This window comes from Cibotium barometz, chromosome 66 (assembly GCF_041138505.1).
Source record: "Cibotium barometz isolate CiBa-2024 chromosome 66, ASM4113850v1, whole genome shotgun sequence".
Classification (NCBI taxonomy): domain Eukaryota; kingdom Viridiplantae; phylum Streptophyta; class Polypodiopsida; order Cyatheales; family Cibotiaceae; genus Cibotium; species Cibotium barometz.
In genome coordinates this window covers 6,993,572-7,011,445 of record NC_141111.1, presented here as the reverse complement: position 1 = coordinate 7,011,445, position 17,874 = coordinate 6,993,572, and the positions used below count along the sequence as shown (strand labels likewise).

Sequence of the window (17,874 nt, the reverse complement as noted above, 5' to 3'; positions counted from 1 at the left end):
CAACCTTAGCCCCCCCCATCCCTCGTAAATGACCCTTTCTTCCTTCGATACTCCTCTAGTCTTCGCCCCCCCCCAACTTCCACCCTTCGACTCCTTTGATCCCTCCCCCCTGCAGCTTCATCAGACTCCCCCTAATCCACCTCGCTTGAGCATGCCCATTGGTCGCACCACCTGACTCAGAGAAGAGGCAACAACCTAGCTTAGTTTGCCCACTTGATCCACCATTTCTAAGAGTCGGTAGAGATGACGACCATTGTTGCCTCTTTGGTGCGTGATCTCCCTCTAAAGTCGCCAGGTGGTCCCCCTCGATTTATGGGGCAGCCATTAGACTACATCTTGTTTTGATGCCTCCTCGGGCATCTTGGAGGAGACGGTGGCCCCCATCCGTATATGTGTGGTCTTGTATCACTCCAAGCCTTCCACCCTTGAGAGTGGCACGATGATCTTCTCCTTTTCCTTTGAGTGCGACGTCGAGGTCACAAACTAGAGCACAGGCCCTGTGTCTGCCGGCTGCCATTCATGGGTAGGCAATTGAGCTCTTACATCATCTGTAGGATCTCCACATAACCGGTGTGCTTACTCACTTTTAGCCATTAACACAGATGCAGATGGGTGGCTCTAGCCACAAGGACCCATGAGAAGAGTTTGTGCCCTCTAGTCTAGAGGTGCTTCTCTTTGTATTTCTTCATGTTTTGGTGGTAGTACCTCTCCCTCCCTCCTATAAATACCTTCATTGTGATAGGTGGAGCCTATAGTATGTATATTCTAGGCCTCGGATAGAGTGGCTCCACATGGAGGGCAAGATTTATGGCCACCTGGTAAGGCTTCACCCTAGGATAGATAATGATTGCTCTCCATCCAAACCCACACCCAAGACTCTTCAAGTGGAGGGAAGTTTCGATAGTTCTACCTCCCACTGCTCTTAGTTATGCAAATTGTCTCATGGAACGTTTGGGGTTTCAAAGGACCACAATGTTTGCACAGGTGCGGGATCCTAAGTGAGGAGATTCACAGAGCTATAGTTGGTGGACCTATTGGCATTCTCTTCCTCTAGGAGAATCGTCTATCTATTGAGGGCCGTACCCGCCATTTGTAGGAAAATTCTTCAAGGCAGGAGTCACATCTTTTGATCCCATGCTTTTGGCCCCTCCAAGATCTAGGGCAAGGTATGCATTTTTGTTAGCATAGTGATCGATTCAGGCACCATTGTGTCACTCGGAGAGCTCAGTGGGTGATCATTAGGATTGGAGAGGATAGAGTGGGCTTCCTGAAGCTACACCAAAGCAGGCAGAGCCACTTTCTGGAGCATGGTCTACCAGTCCCTCCTGTAGGCCAATTTTTCGTGCATGGGTGGTGATTTTAATGTTAGAGACGACGAAGGACAAACTTGGTTTGTGATTTTAACATGTTAAAGACAATGAAGAACTGACTTGGAGGTGGCATGGTCACAATTTTAGCACGGCGTACTTAGCCTAGGAGGAGATAATTTTAGCATGGAGTACTTAGCCTGGGAGGAGCTAATTCTGGCTTTGAGGGGACAAGGCCCTCGGCATTTATTGAAGTTTGGACGTAGACCTAGGAGGAGCTAATTCTGGCTTTGAGGGGACAAGGCCCTCGGCATTTATCGAAGTTTGGATGCTGACTTAGGAGTCTGTGCTTCTCGAGATCCAATGGGAGGAGTACAGGTCCTAACCTTTCTAGATTAGACCAGTTTTTTGTGGGTGAATGGGCTTGTGGGATGAGGTGTCATGGTTGGTATTCTAGCAGACACTACTTTCTCCAATCATGCACCCGTCATTCTCTCTTTGGAGGACCCATGGAGGTAGGGAAGACATTTGAGCACCTCAATCCTAGATAGCCTCGTACAGGACTTTGAGATTTGCAACATGATTCAGGAGATTTAGGAGAGTCTAGATTTGCACAACAGAATTCAGGAGATTTAGGTGAGTCTAGATTTCCACACTGGTTCAGTTTGTAGGGGCTTTGGATGCACTGGTTCGACTGCCGTAGGGTCTTTCGATGCAGGCCTTAGAGAGATCAACAGTTTGTTATCCAGAGGAGGCCATATAGAGTAGACTGGATGGCTTCAGAGAGCAGGAGAGGAGCATTTGCGGGGCCTTGCCTCCTTGCTGTAGGCTTCAGGGAGAGTATCCTAGATATCTTGTTGATTGAGGCCCAAATAGCTATAGCATGTATAGAGCTTAGCTCCATTAAGCATTAGAGGGTGGAGTACATATACTATGCTAGAGCTTCCTTTTAGACCTAGGCAAGAGACAAGGTCATCAGAGATTTCTTTGAGATTACACGTCCATCACATAGGCAAAGGAATGGTCTTCACAAATTGTGAGGCCAAGATGGAGCCATAGTTGCTGATCCCTTCAGCTGCGAGCCATTGCCCCACGGACTTCTTTCGTTCCCTACTCCTCACACGGGTGCTTGCCCCCCTATCCTCTCATGTAATGGATACGTGTGAGTGGGTTGATGGCATACAAGAAAGGTGGTCCCCCTACTCTTTGGACTTTCCTGTTGTTGACACCCTTTACTTCATAGGCTCTGTTGGCTCTCCCTGCCCTGGAGAGGATGGTGGGCTTCTTGTTTCCTTATTTCTTTGTCATTGGGATCTCATGGAAGGCAGCTTCAAAGCTACCTTCAACGAGATTATGACCACGGGCTCCATGCCGGACAGGCTGTTAGAGGGATTGATGCATTTGATTCCCAATGAGGGTGGTGACAAATTGGAGATTTGACAGTGGTGGAGACCCCATAAATAAAATCTTACCAGAAGGTGCTAGGGACGACTGCATCCTTTCCTCCCCAATTTGATTCATGGCACATAGATAAATTTTGTTGAGGATCAGAGAATTCTGGACAACATCTTCACTTTTTTGGGAGGCGACTGCTTCAGCTAGGTTGAGGCATCAAGATTTGATTGTTCTCCCTCCCCCAGATCCCATTAAAGTCATGTGAGAGGGCGACCCTCCCATAGCCATAATCGCCAGCATCCCTCTCTCGCCACCTTGGCTGATGGAGGATCAATGTACTAACTATGCTCATGGAAACCTATCACCCTCACCCTTTGCAAGGTGCATCTACTAAAATCCTCCAAAGGGAGCTCTGCTTTGTCGAGTTTGCCATGTGGCCCGATAGAGAAGGTGAGGAAGGCAAAGCTCTCCTTAGCGCCATGGATGGCCAAGGGTATGTCATGTCTGGTGAGCACAACCAACCACTGTGGGGGGGTCCGATAGAGAAGGTGAGGAAGGTGAAGCTCTCATTTTAGCACCATGGATGGCCAAGGGTATGTCATGTTTGGTGAACACAACCAACCACTGTGGGGGGGTTCGGGATCATGGTAAGCCACTCCGAGGCAATGGAAGAGTCGATGTCAAGGCTAAGTCTATCCCTACCCCATATCCCAGTGAGGCTCCTCTCTTGGGTCTTCAAGTAATCGCACTCGGCCCATACTCAAAGCTTCCCTTGATACGTGTAGACGTGCCTCCAATGCATGACCACTTAGTAAATGGACCAGGGGGTTCCATATCAATGGCGGGCTAATGGAGCTTCTGATGAAACTAGAGTGGATTAGTGAAGGCTCGACTTGAGGAGGTTAGCTACGAATCTGTCCTCCACTCTGGGGCTCGGGACCTCCTAAAATGGGGGTGTGGGTGGAGATTGGGGCTAGGAGAAAGTTCTTCCAAGGCTCGCCACCCACAAGAAGTCCACGAACTATCAACTTGCCCAAAAAGGCACTACTCTAAATAAAGGGACCAATGATGCCGAGGCTAAATGATCACTCTCTAGGGCACCTTGGCCTGCACATGTCTCCCATCACTACTAGCGAAAAGAAATTTGTGGATCAACCCGACCAATGTAAGGCCTAGCAAAGGGTGATGTACCACAGAGTGGTACATCACCCCTTGCTAAGGAAAGCCAACCACGAGCCTACCAGCTAAGGAAAGCCTTGTTGAACTCCATTAGCAACTTCCTCCGAATGTTCAGAAGAAGACGAGTTAATTGTTACTATGGGGAAATATCGATACCAACCTGGCATCTAAGTAGCGAACTGGAGTGCCACTCAAGATACACTAAAAAGGCCTCAACTAGCCTCCAAGTCGGGGCGAGCAATAAGCCAACCTTGAATCCATATGACTTGTGCCAGTTGATCTGTGTACATCGGATGTACAACATAAGATCTCTCACATTAATGAATCTCTAGAGATTCCCCTCATCTCTCGATAAGTATGATGTTGTGTCATCGACACACTCTAAGTCAAGCAGCTCCTCCTCTATGAGAGTAGATGGGAAGACATAGCCCCTTGTATCCCAATCTCTTATGCGGAGAGAAAAGTGCTCGTGGCATCGGCAATGAACAAGAAGAGAAAAGGTGCCAATGGGCAGCGTTCCCAGACACCGATCAAGAAAGCAAAAATATGTCACCATAGCCCCCTGAATGATAACCTAGCTGTGATAGCATGATCTCGTTGATAAAGAGGAGGCTCTCGACATATCTAAGTGAAAGAAAAGCGTTTAATTGCACCTACTTTATAACATCTACCTCCATAAGCTAGATTATGAAACTTTCACTGGTGAATCAATTGTTGGAGAGCTTAGAGAATGTGAAGTACAAGAATATGGTCGATCAAAACACCTACAATGATTGGGGCTAGACAATGAAGAAACTCCCCCAACGAACAAATTAGGGCATGGATGTAAAGCCAAAAGGCAAAAACGGTGTGTGTATTGCTTATTAATGTCCCACAAAATGAACAAAATAAATAGGACACAAAACAACATGCTTTCACTAGATGTTGGGTAGCGCGGTGGGTCGAGAAATTTCGCTCTCATTTTGCATGGTGAAAGGTCTCTCAATAAATTGCCCATCAACACAAAATCGAATCGGTAGGTGAAGGTCTTAAAGTGTGTGAAAGGTCTCTCTATAAAGTGCCCATCAGCACAAAATCAGTAGGTGAAGGTCTTAAAGTGTTTACTAGTAGGTGAAATTCTTAAGGGAACCTCCATAACCTGTCCTCTAGTTTCAAATGCACTGCATGGGCAAGCTAGACTGACATGGGTTCAATCATACATATGCGTTACACACGTCTGTACATCTGTATGTATACACACATTATATATATATATACATCCATATATATATTTATGTATACGTATGCGGATATATAACGCGCTCGTGTGTGTGTGTGTGTGGGTGGGGGAGGGGGGCGGAGAGAGCGCCCGTGTATCGGTGCGGAAGGGGTGACATAAAAATTCTGCGCCAAATGCATGCATACATGAGCCGGAGATGAGTGTATTCACTATCAGGGTGTCTTATCCTCAGGTCCCCAACTGTGGCAGGGCGACGAGTGGGGCAGCTTTGAGAAGAGGCCACAATGTAGGGTTTCTGCTGCGAACAATTGCGTTGAGCCGGACAAGCAGCAGCGGGGGGGTCATCAGATGGGCCGACGGCAACAACATGCTTGCCGAACAAATGGAGTGGCCGAAGAGGGTGGAGGCCAAAAGGGGGAACAAGATAATAAGTGCTCTAGCTTCTTCTCTTCCAGCAGTCACCGAGAGGACAATCACGCTCCCTATTGACTACTATCAGGTTAGTCTTCCTCTCTTATGGCCTACTAAGGCCCTATTTTCACAAATTGTAGGGTGTCCGGGCTTACCCTGCACAAAACTTTGTAAAACTCCCTGACATCATAGTAGAGAGGCTTTTCAGACATAGCCATTGATCTCTCCCCCTTCAACCCCAAAAACATTTGCATAAGGGCGGGGTTTCTGAAAAGGTAGGTTTGCCTTAAAGCCGGTTCATTTCACTAAAAATTTGGTTAATTATCTGTTATAATAAAAGCTCATTTTCCCATGAGAGTTTGTAGTATATCCTTGTGTCATATATGTAAGTACAATAACTATGGCTTGTAGACCTTTCTACTGGTTCCAATACTAGGAAGGAAGTTTCAATTTAGGTATTGTTTTTTCCACAAGAGAGGTATCTCTTGTGGAAGTTAGTTACTAGCTCTGTTGCCATAGGGATAAAAGATACGTTTCAAGTGATTACTCAGAACTTGTAGACCAACTGTGGCAGGTCCTTGGGGCAGATACACACTTTCTGGCAGATGCTGTTGTCAGAGCCTATGAGTCTCGTGTCAATCCACCAGAAGAAGGCTTCAGCCAAGATGCACTAGTTGCTCGTCAAGAGATACTTAAGAGGCGCGTGCGAGACACTGTCAGATCCAGATTTACGTGGGGAGTACAACGATAGCCTTGTAGAGGATGAGGCAGGAACAATCATGGCGGATGTCCCTTTTAGCAAGGTAGCCATCAAGTTTTGAGCTGACATTCAATGATAATGACAAGGAAGGGGCTGATGCAAGCACTGAAAAAGGGGCATTTTGCAAACATCAGTTCTTAAACTCAGCAATACATGGTCTACAGCTTTTATTATTATAATGGACTTGACATTTTTTTCCAGGTTCCAGGGGTACTTTGCTTGCTTCAAGAGGTTGGTGAGATGGAGATAGTTTTGCAAGTTGGACAGAAATTGCTGCAAGAGCGGTTAACTAAGTCTTATCAGAGGGACGTTGTACTGGCCATGGCTTTGGCTTATGTGGAGCTGTCGCGAGAAGCGATGGCAGAGTCACCACCTGCAATCATGCGAAGTTGTGAGTTGCTGGAAAGATCTTTGAAGCTGCTCCAAGTAAGTGCACTTTCAATGGCTGCTTTGGGTTTCCATTAATATTCTTCAAGATGACATATCTTTATGCATGAACCTACCTACTCTTGGGTCGGTGGTAAGAGAGCTGAAGTGTTAACCCTCCCCCATCCTCCTGTAAACCGGCCTTCAGCCTTCAGACAAAACCAAAGGGTGGTGCCTAAACAAACACTCACACACGAAACACTTCAACACTTTTGAAGACCTAGAAAAGGAAAACAAACATGGGGAGTTAGAGTGCTCTTGCAAACAATACACGGACACCGATTGGCCCCAAAACGCAATGGCATCCCTTGTGGTATTTCTTTAATTGATTATAAGAGCTTTGATTACAATAAGGCTGGAAACTCAACCGTCACAGTAGAACTCTTGAAGCCTGCAAAGACCCTGCATCATGGCTTCTTGTCCACTCAACATCCACAAACAAGTCCAGCCATTGTTCACATCAAAAGACTCCCACACATTGAGTCGTGCTACAGAAGCTTTCTCCCATGATCAGGGCTGCCACAACCATCCATAGCCTCTCACCCTGTGAACAACATCACACCCTGACACACCCAGTGCTCCTGCATCACGACGACTCCAAATTGTTTCCCAAAAGAGAACTCGCATCACAGCACATCATACCATATAGTCGACACACCTGTACCAACCCTCTCTGCCTTCCAAGGGTACTATCCATCTCAGCCATGGATTTCCCGTACCCCTGTCCAATCAGCAGCAAGGTTGTACCAAACATGTGTCCATTCCTATATCCACTGCTTGAATGTGACCTATCTTTTGGAGAAACCAAAAACACATGTTTCCTCGAGAAACCTACGACCTGTTTTCGCATGAAACCCTTAGGCCTGTTTCCCCTTGAAACATTTGTCATGTTTCCACACAGAACCATACACAGCACCATCCAAAGAGAGTGCCAACAGTGGCATACATCCAGTGACCTGTCCCCTCATGAAACATGTGGAAACATAGATATGCCCACAACTGCAGGTCCCTCTATTCCTTTCAAGCAGTAAGAAAACAATCTGCTCTATGAACATGCACCCATGCGAGCTTGCATCACTTCCATGCCAAGAAACACATCCAAGTGACCCTGTACTTGCAGCCGGAAATCCATGCAGCCCATAAACAGTCTCAAAACAATCCCGGCTGTACGCCTCCTTCAGCCCGCCTCCTTCCGAGAGAGAGAGAGAGAGAGAGAGAGAGAGAGAGAGAGAGAGCTGTTCAGCCCTCCGCCTCCCCTCTTGCAACGGCCTGCAGACTTGCGTCGCCTTCCATGAGAGAGAGAGAGAGAGATCAGTCCTGCCTTGCGCTTCCTACAGCCCCCCTCCTTTCAAGAGAGAGGGCATGAGAATACCTGTTGGCTGTGCTGCTCCTGCAGCCAGCCCGACAATAGCAATAAGGGGAGCAAACATGCTGCAGCTCTCCTGCAGTTCTACTGTAGCTGACCTCTCTCAAAGAGAATGGACAGCCCCTGTGCGCCTGCAGTCCAACCCGACCGTGTGCCAAGCGAGGAGGGGGGAGAGAGCAAAACCCTGCCTGCAGCTCTGTGCGCCACCTGCTTTTTGCAAAGAGAGCCCAAGCGTGAGCAGCCCACTTCCTACAGTCCAGCCCACGTGTTCGTTATAAGGAGAGGAGAGGCGTGTGTGTGCTGCAGCCCGACCAGCCCCATCTTTGCCAAAAGAAGCCCCCCACGTGCAGTTGGAGCCGACCTTGCTTTTCGCCCATCCAGAAGCGTATCTCTCCAGTCACCTGCCTTTTTTTTTTTTTTTGGAAAAAGCACACGCACCAGTAGATGCAGCCGACTTGCCCCCAAAAGAGCATGGGGCCCCCATAATAGCATATAGCCACGATTCCTTTCCCAAGGGGGATCCTTTTATTTTTAGAGGTTTTTAAACCTTTGTCCCCTCCCCCCACATGGGGTTGTGAAAAAGGTCCTTATAAAAGATTGCCCCAAACTGATGCCATTCACACTGTCTGCCGTGTTCCCGTGCACACTTGCAAAAGGTCAAGAGAAAAACACAGGGTCGTAACATACCCCCCTCTTGAAAAATGGCAAGCGTCCTCGATTGCACTCAATGGCACAGTAAAGCATCCAATGAGCAAAGACGTCTCATATAACAATAGCAATTGCCCTCAAGTGCATCTGGGTGATGAAACAATCATGCTGCACAATATGGGTATGCCCCTGCATCAAAGTGACATACAACTCTTGTTTGTTCCTTCAGAACCTGCAGGAAAAGTCAAAAAACCAAGTGGAAACACATAACTAGTGTTAGCCAAAAACAAAACCATGCATCATTCTACATACGACACACATATGCATTCGCAAACAATATGCTCCTCAAGATGCTCTACCTGCTCTAAAATAACAGTTTGCTCGCAAGCCTTACGCCCGTGGGCATCCCGTAGGACCCACGATTGGTGATACATCATGAGCATATGAAAGCACTCAATGCATCCAAACAATACATCCACTAGGTACTCCATATATATCCCTGGTGATGCTTTACCCACTCCTCGTATGGCTATCCTGTAGGACCCACAACTAGTGGTGCACCATGAACATAGTAAAGTACCTGATGTATCATACCAACATATATGCCTCACACCACACAATCCAGAGTATTACCCATGTATTCCCAAGGGTACCTGGATCCAATGGCACCAGAATACAATAATATCTCAGAAAGTGTATGAATACATGCACGAATAGAGTTCGATCCATATATCTATGAACCAAACCAACTCTAGGACTGCTTGCAAGACTTATGCCCTCCATAGAGTCTCGAAGAGTTAGCTCAGGTTGCTGCAGACTTTGAGCTCAACCAATCCATGCCATTCCATAGGAGACTGGCTCCACAAATAGCATCCATCAATATCCAAATGACCAACGCTATGGTCAAGAACAGCCAGAACCATATGACAAAGATTAACAGCCCAATCTTCCTCAGTCATACATTAGGTCCAAAGGCAAAAACCATCTCTATTAACCATAGGTGTAGACAGAGTTATCTATAGTTGCAGTTATAGTTCATGGTGCGGCTGATTGTGAACCATACCCAACTGTACCATCTCACGTGACTAGTACACAATATCATAGAAGTCCCATAAGTAGATGTACTGTCAGCTATCAGTACCTGCGGGTAAGACATAAACTGCACCAAGTGACCTCTAGATGACATCCGAGCTTGTCTGTAACAAGGGAGCGGAGGTGCTACCCCCCTTTTCAGCATCAGGCAATGTTCTAGACACCAGCTCTGCTGAACCTGAATGAGCCGTAGCAAGAGTCGGCTCCAACTCAAAGGCATCAAGATAAAGCTGCAATACCTGAGGTGAATCTGCTAAGTCACCCTCCTCCATCCACTTCACATCCATCGGTAAATAGTTCTTGAACTTCACAAGATAGCGACGGGAAACTTTATGTTACAGGATTGAGTATTTTACCTTTTTATCTTAAGCATTGTAATCATGTTTTAAACTTGTTTAGCATTCACTAATCATGTTTACGTGTAAATGCATGTGTAAGTTTGTACAGGTGTGTGGATGCATGTTTGGTGTGTGTGTGTGTGCATGTTCATATGCATATATATGTGTTCTTCTCTTATCCTGTTGTAGGGGCAACATCTTTTGGGACAGCACAGTCAGCAGACAGCTGACATGGCACTACCACGTGGCAAGTGACACGTGTGCAGGTACAGCTGGCTGCATAGGTTGGACTGCACGTGTGGCTGGCTGCTGCTCAAAAGTTGAGGCGGTTGCAGGTACTGCCACGTAGGCAGGCGCACAAGCTTAGCGCTGCCATGTCTGTAGCAAGGCAGTAGAGGCAAAGAGAAGCAAAGCTATGCAAACAGGCGCAAGGCGGGCAGCAGCGATGGCAGCTGGCTGCCACGCAGGCAACCGCTTATAACATGGGCAGCAGCAGCGAAGCGCCGTGCAGCACGTAAAGCGTGGGCGCCAGCCAGCAAATTGCGCAAGGAAAAAAAAAGCAAAGGGGAGAAAAACGTCGGGCAGCCTATAAAAAAAAATATTAAAAAAAGAAAAGAAAAGCAGCGTGGGTTTTCGAAAAAAAAAACGCTAGCGCTACTTGTGTTTTTCTTTTATAAAAAGAAAGAGCTTTTCGATAGTCTTTTTGAAAAAAAGCCTTTCTAGTAGATTTTTCTAAGGGGGAAAAGCATAGCTTTTTTCCCCAAACTTGTATAAATAGAGGCCAAGGCCCTTGTATCCCACAACACATCTTTTTCCCCCAAACTTGTATAAATAGAGGCCAAGGCCCTTGTATCCCACAACACATCTTGGGTGAAAGCTTGAAGATCTCCTCCCCGTGGATCAAGGAGGAATCTTCTCGGGAATTGTACAAGGGCTACGTAGACCTTGAGTTATAAATAAATACCTGCGGGGGCGCCACGCTTTGGGGCCAATTGGTCTTTTGTGCAGGAGCACTCTAGCTCCACTCAATTATTTTCTTCTTCTTCCAAATTTATTATTCCAGTTCATAAAGTGATTAACGTGTGATTAAGTGTGTTCATTGCCCGTCAAGTTGCTGAAGGCTGGTTTCAAGGTTCCATTACCGGGATCCATCGTCAACTTTTTCAAGAGGGCGAGCCTGTGGTCGACACATTTAATTCTATGGCTGGAACTAGTGCGGAGATGAAGGATTTATCTTCGGAAGAGGACGACTACTACTTCGATGAAGACGAGGAAAGTGAGCAAGAAATACCTTCCGATATGCCAGAACTTGAAGATGATGATGCCACCTATGAAGCAAAAATGCAGAGTTTGATGGAGGGATTAATGGAACTCAGGAAGGACTCATGTTTTCCACGAAACTCCAAAGCTGATTCCAAACCACGGAGGCAGGGGTCTGAGAAGAAAGCTAAGCCTCAACACTCGGCTCCCATCCATCCAAATTTTCAGCCATACCCCCATTCTTCTTCTTCTTTTCCCCCACCTATCCATGGAAACCCTTTCAATACTTCTCATCCTGGTTACTTTGGCGGAGGCTCTATCTTTCATTCCATGACGGGTGTACCCAACATGGGCATGACTGGGAGCTATGGTATGCAACCAGGTATGCATGGAGGTATGCCAGGAGGTATGTATGGAACTTATGGTGGTGGTGGTGGAAGTGCTTTTCGTATGCCTCTCGTATGGGAGGTGGTATGATGGGCATGGGATCTAATGCTGTGGGCAATTCTTTTCTCAAACCACTGAAGGCACAAGGGGTGTTAGGGTTAGGGTTTGGAGATGCTGCAAACAAGCGTGTAGAGCAACAGAGAGGGAACACGACTTTAGTGTATTCAGCTTGATAAAAAGTAAAGTACAATAGCCACATAATAGTGACCTAAAGAGATGTGTTCACATGTCCGGCCATAAAATGTGCCGGGTGGACCAAAACACCTATAAACTGCATATAAGTGAAACTGAGCTAAACTGGGGGAAAAAACCTCCACTAACTGAAGTAAAAAGTGCCCCAGTAATCTACTGATGATCACTAGCACTCCTTTGGGTGCATACACAGCATAAAACCCAACAAAGCAAACAAGCGTGTAGAGCAACAGAGAGGGAACACGACTTTAGTGTATTCAGCTTGATAAAAAGTAAAGTACAATAGCCACATAATAGTGACCTAAAGAGATGTGTTCACATGTCCGGCCATAAAATGTGCCGGGTGGACCAAAACACCTATAAACTGCATATAAGTGAAACTGAGCTAAACTGGGGGAAAAAACCTCCACTAACTGAAGTAAAAAGTGCCCCAGTAATCTACTGATGATCACTAGCACTCCTCTGGGTGCATACACAGCATAAAACCCAACAAACCCCCCTGGAGTGATATGTGATCACTGTACATCATCCACCAAAAGGAAACAAATTTAAAGCACTGCGGAATGCTTCAAATTTCGGACGTGGTAATGCCTTGGTGAAGATGTCTGCCACATTCTGATCTGTAGGACAGTAGATCAGATTGATATCTCCTGCCTGGAGTCTCTCCCGAACAAAATGATAGTGAATCTCAATGTGTTTCGTGCGAGCATGAAACACAGGATTCCTGGCCACAGCAATGGCACTCTGACTATCAGTATAGATAGGTGTAGGCTCCTCCATTGAAATATCCATATCAGTCATGAGACGACGCAGCCAAACACACTCAACAGTAGTAGTGTAGGCTGCTCTGTACTCTGCCTCACAAGACGAAGTGGCCACTGTGGTTTGTTTCTTGCTTAGCCAAGAAATGCATGAAGAGCCAAGAAAGAAACAATTTCCACTAGTGGAATGTCTGGTATCAAAATCACGAGCCCAATCTGAATCACTGTAAGCGTATAACTGCATGTCACCCCCCTCAGGATAAAGCAATCCAAGAGACAAGGTACCCTGCAAATAACGGAATACACGCTTCACAGCTTGCCAATGTGACAACCGCGGGCTGTGCATGAATCTGCTCAACTGAGAGACTGCATACTGAATATCTGGCCTTGTATTACACAAGTAAATAAGGCACCCAACAGCCTGAGCATATGTAGTGGCATCAAAGGAAATACTGTCATCTTGTAGTGACAGTTTCATCCCAGGCTCCATAGGAGTACTAATAGGCTTGCAATCCTGAAATCTAAACTTCTCCAGAAGTTTACCGTGATTGCAACAACCCAATGCCTCTGTTATCCTGCACAAACTGTATGCCCAAATAATAGTGTACAAGCCCCAAGTCAGACATGTCAAATGTCTGTTGCAGTATCTCTTTAAAAGCTGCAATTTTGTCATCATTTGATCCCATGAGCAAGAGATCATCCACATAAAGACTGATGACCAGCAGATCTGTCTCTTCTTTCTTTACATACAGAGTGGCTTCTGATGGACTGTTCACAAATCCCTGAGTGAGTAGGAAAGCATCTATTTTTGCATACCAAGCTCGTGGAGCTTGTTTCAAACCATACAAGGCCTTTTTCAGCCTGCATACTTTCCCCTCATGACCATGTTCTGCAAATCCCATGGGCTGAAATACATAAACTTCCTCCTCGAGGTCCCCATGTAGGAATGCAGTCTTTATGTCCAACTGGTGAACAACCCAACCACGATGTGCAGCCAATGCAATGACACACCTAAGTGTCGACATACGGGATGTAGGAGCAAATGTCTCCTCATAATCAATGCCCTTCTTTTGTGCATAGCCCTTTGCAACTAGACGGGCTTTGTACCTGTCAATGGATCCATCTGCATGTCTTTTCAACTTATAGACCCATTTAGTACCAATTGCTTTCTTGCCTTTGGGCAGATCAACCAAATCCCATGTTTGATTCCTTTTAATAGAATCAAGCTCATCGTGCATGGCTTTGTTCCAATGCACATTATCTCGTGCATCCACAAATGAATCAGGCTCATCATCATCCTGTAAACTGGCTGCCATAACCAGATTCAAATCCATGATATGTGCATGCTCATTGGTCCTTGTCTCCCTACGAGTACGACCAGCAAGAGGACCCTCTAAATGGCTGTCCTGTAATGTCCTCAAATACCATCTAGGTATGTGTCTGACCTGTGGTGCCTGCTGTCCCATATTTGGTTCAGCTTCTGGCTCATTTTGCTGCTGAATTTCTGCACCACCTACATCATTTGCTGGCTGTCCTGTACCCTCATGAGTTGGATCACCAACTGTGGAATGAAACTCCATAGGTAGTAGACCTTCAAACACATCATTTTCAGCCTGATTTGCCTCATAACCAGCCATGGATATTTCTGATTTTTCATCAAAAATCACATCCCGACTAGTGAATATCTTCCTGGATAGTGGGTCATATAACCGGTAGCCCTTGCTCTCACGGCTATACCCAACAAAAATGCATTTTGTGGCTTTATCATCCAGCTTCCTCCTCAACTCTTTGGGTATGTGTGCATATGCAAGACACCCAAAGATACGAAAATGTGATACAGAAGGCTTGCGGCCATGCCAAGCCTCAAAAGGAGTAATGGATACCAATGCCTTTGTGGGACATCGATTCAAAATATGACAAGCACACATAACAGCTTCCACCCAAAAGATATGTGGTAGCCTCTTTGCCTTTAGCATACATCTGGCCATCTTCATGAGTGACCGATTCTTCCTTTCTGCAACCCCATTCTGCTGTGGAGTGTAAGGAGTAGTATACCGATGTTTTATACCTCTACTCCCAAGAAAGGAATTCAGCATATGTGACATATATTCCCCCCCTCGGTCAGAACGGAGAGTCTTGACCTTGCATCCTGACTCTGTCTCAGCAAGTGCTACAAAGGCCAAAAATGCATCATATACCTGTGATTTCTGTGTCAAAGGATAGACCCAGCATATACGAGAGAAGTCATCAATAAATGTTGCAAAATAGAAGCAACCACCTAATGACTTCGATAGTGGTTGTCAAAGAGCTATTCAAAGGAGCTTGGACAGCATATGGTTCAGCCTGCGTTTGGTCTACTTCCTCCTTGCGTTTGGCAGACCTCAGTCATCTTTCATACTCATTGTTCAAAGTTCTCCAGAGAAATGTAAGCAAATACTCCTGCTTGCAGCTGTGTCGACTATCTATCTTCTCTTCTCTCTCAAAGTGGAATTGCATAAACTCATGGGTATAAAGAAGGCTTTTTTGCACGTTACGACGATCAACCTATTGCAATCTACACTGGCCGACTATGGCCTAAGCCCTTCCTTAGGCCAACTGTGGCTCATGGCCCTTATGGGCCCAAACCTTGGTCCATGGGCTGCCCAAAGGTAGCCCAAGTGTAGGGCCCACATAGACATAGTCTATGGCCTTGCACTTCCTACTTCTACATGCACCTATATGCAACTTCAGAGCCCTTGGAAGCCTATCGATGCTTGGAACACCACATTATCATTCTAGAGGGTGATCCTTTTAGAGTGTGTTTTGCTGCTCATCCTAGACTAGGGCTCACAAGGGGCCAATTACCACTCTAGGTCCTGCACGTGTTGTACACATATGTCCATGTGGCATCCAAGTGTGGGATGCATGACATTGTTGATTAGGTAGCACATAGACAATAGGCTTAGGGCAGTAGCCGCCTTAGGACAAGTTAGGACCACGTCGGCCAGCATAGGGAGGAGTCAACCAGCAGATGCTCACACGTGTGAAGGTGCCTCATTTAATGCAGGGGACAACAAATGTGAGCAGGCCGACAGCATGTTGGGTCTTATAAAAAGGCAAGGCCTGAATCAATGTATTCATTTGACCCCCTTTGGGGTAGGTCAAGAGTCAGTCATTAGAAGGTCTTAGCTTTGGAAGGCCGAAGGCGACAGATTTTGTACAGCTACATCTCTCTCTCTCTCTCTCTCCTCTCTCTGTCTTTGTTGGTAACTTGCATCAAGGTTCCAATTCAGCTATTGAGGGCTGAAAGAAGACATACATAGCTTCCACGCATGCGACATTGGTATGAGAACATCATGCTTAGCAAGGCTAAGTGCTAAGAGTGTCCCAGGAAGGTGCATAGGTCCAAGGAGAGTACTACAGCCGGGGTAGAAATCCCATGGGGCTGGTCAGTGTCAGCAAAACCCAAGGGAATGGCAGCCCTAAGGGTTGGATGCCCTTTGGGGCATACCAAGGAAGGCTCTCGGGAAACAGTCCAAGGAGAGTGGAGCAAGGGTGCCATGATCAACCCCGAGAAGGAGACCAACCAATATCGGGTTTTTGTGCCAAGAGGACGTGACATAGTTTCGACATTTACCTTGAGTTGGGTAATGGCTAGTTCTTAAGTTGGAGCAAGAGAGGCTTGTTTTTGAGTTGGGAAGAGAGGACTTGCAAGTTGCAGCTGAATTGTTACATTGGCTAGCAGAAGATTCATGATCAAGTTGCACAATCAACTGCTTTAGTGGTGCATCAACTTTAATACTAAAGAGAAGACAGAAGATACACCAGACATTCGTGTCACATGCACCAATTAATTAGGTGGCTTGTACCATCGGTGGATCTTCAGTGATGGCTACTTCAGGTTCTAGCCCCACATAGGGCTTCAATAGGCTGATATGAAATGCAGTATGTATTTTCCAATGAGGTGGAACCTCGAGCCTATATGAAACTTCATTGGTTTTTATTAGTTACTCAGAAGGGCCCATGATATCTATTTACAGGTTATTTGATTCAACACGTGGTTTAGTTTGATAAAGACCAGTTCACGAAGGGAGTCTCGTCCGCTGTAGTGAGGTTATTGAGAGGCAATGGAATTGAGGATAACTGCAGTTCTAGAGGGTCTCAAGAATGTGACCCAGGTACACTGTGTGGTCAGATTGGGTGTTGACAGCAGGCCAAGACAGTACAGAGTCCTGACAGGCAAACAAGCAACTAAACAGGCTGTACAGTTGTACGGGTCCACTTATCCAAAATCTGTTTCTAGGTTAAGAGTTTGAAGTAGTATCTTTGCAAAGAGCAATTGTCTGTCATTGTGTGCCCCTGAGATGTGAACCTTGGTGGAAAGGTGAAGTCCTGAAGACAGGGAGCAAGAAATTAAGGGCTACCCCAATGCAGGACGTGGAGTGCTAGAATGGAGGATGATGAATTGCATGTAAGGAAAGGGCCTTTTATAGACCTTGAGGGCTGGTATGGATAATGTAGCATGTTGTTATCTCATGAATGGCCATGAATGTCCGAGCTTGGTTGATTGGTTGAACTTTGCTGCCATCTCTGGACTACAATGTGGGCAGCTTTTCTGCTGCACGTGACTGCCCAAATGTTGTCTGTTCCACGTCCACAGCCACATGGACTGCCTATTATGTGCTCTGTCATGGGCCATGGCCCATGCAAATGACATTTGTCAAGTAGTGTCATGGATGCAGACGATATTTGTCATGTGTTATGGTGGGCTGACCCCATGTGGGGTGATTTTACAGAGATACCACATTCTTTTTGTTTTATTGTTTTATTGAAATTCATTGTGCAAAGTTGCTTCATTATTGAAATTTCACATATGGTGGAAATTGTGTGCATGCATGAATTTGATTGGCCTTCTAAGGAGTTACGGTGTCATGGTTGCACGTGACATTTGTTGTGTATTGTCATGGCGGGCTGACGCCATGTGGGGTGATTTTACAGAGATACCTCATTCCTTTTGTTTTATTGTTTTACTGAAATTCATTATGCAAAGTTGCTTCATTATTGAAACTTCACATGGTGGAACTTGTGTGCATG

The 17,874-nt window shown here is 46.1% G+C and overlaps 1 protein-coding gene across 2 annotated transcripts in view; it reads left to right on the top strand.

Annotated features, from left to right (window-relative positions):
- The first annotated feature begins 4,979 nt into the window (after window positions 1–4,979).
- LOC147602706 (protein ACCUMULATION AND REPLICATION OF CHLOROPLASTS 6, chloroplastic-like) overlaps window positions 4,980–17,874 on the top strand; it is a 54,918-nt gene continuing 42,023 nt past the window's right edge. The window contains exons 1-3 of one of the 2 annotated variants that reach the window (XM_086797583.1): window positions 4,980–5,599; window positions 6,086–6,314; window positions 6,473–6,697. In XM_086797583.1, coding sequence (XP_086653709.1) covers window positions 6,291–6,314; window positions 6,473–6,697 — 249 coding nt within the window. In that variant the 5' untranslated portion in view covers window positions 4,980–5,599; window positions 6,086–6,290. The remainder of the gene's footprint in view (window positions 5,600–6,085; window positions 6,315–6,472; window positions 6,698–17,874) is intronic. The other variant, XM_086797582.1, reaches the window with a different exon arrangement.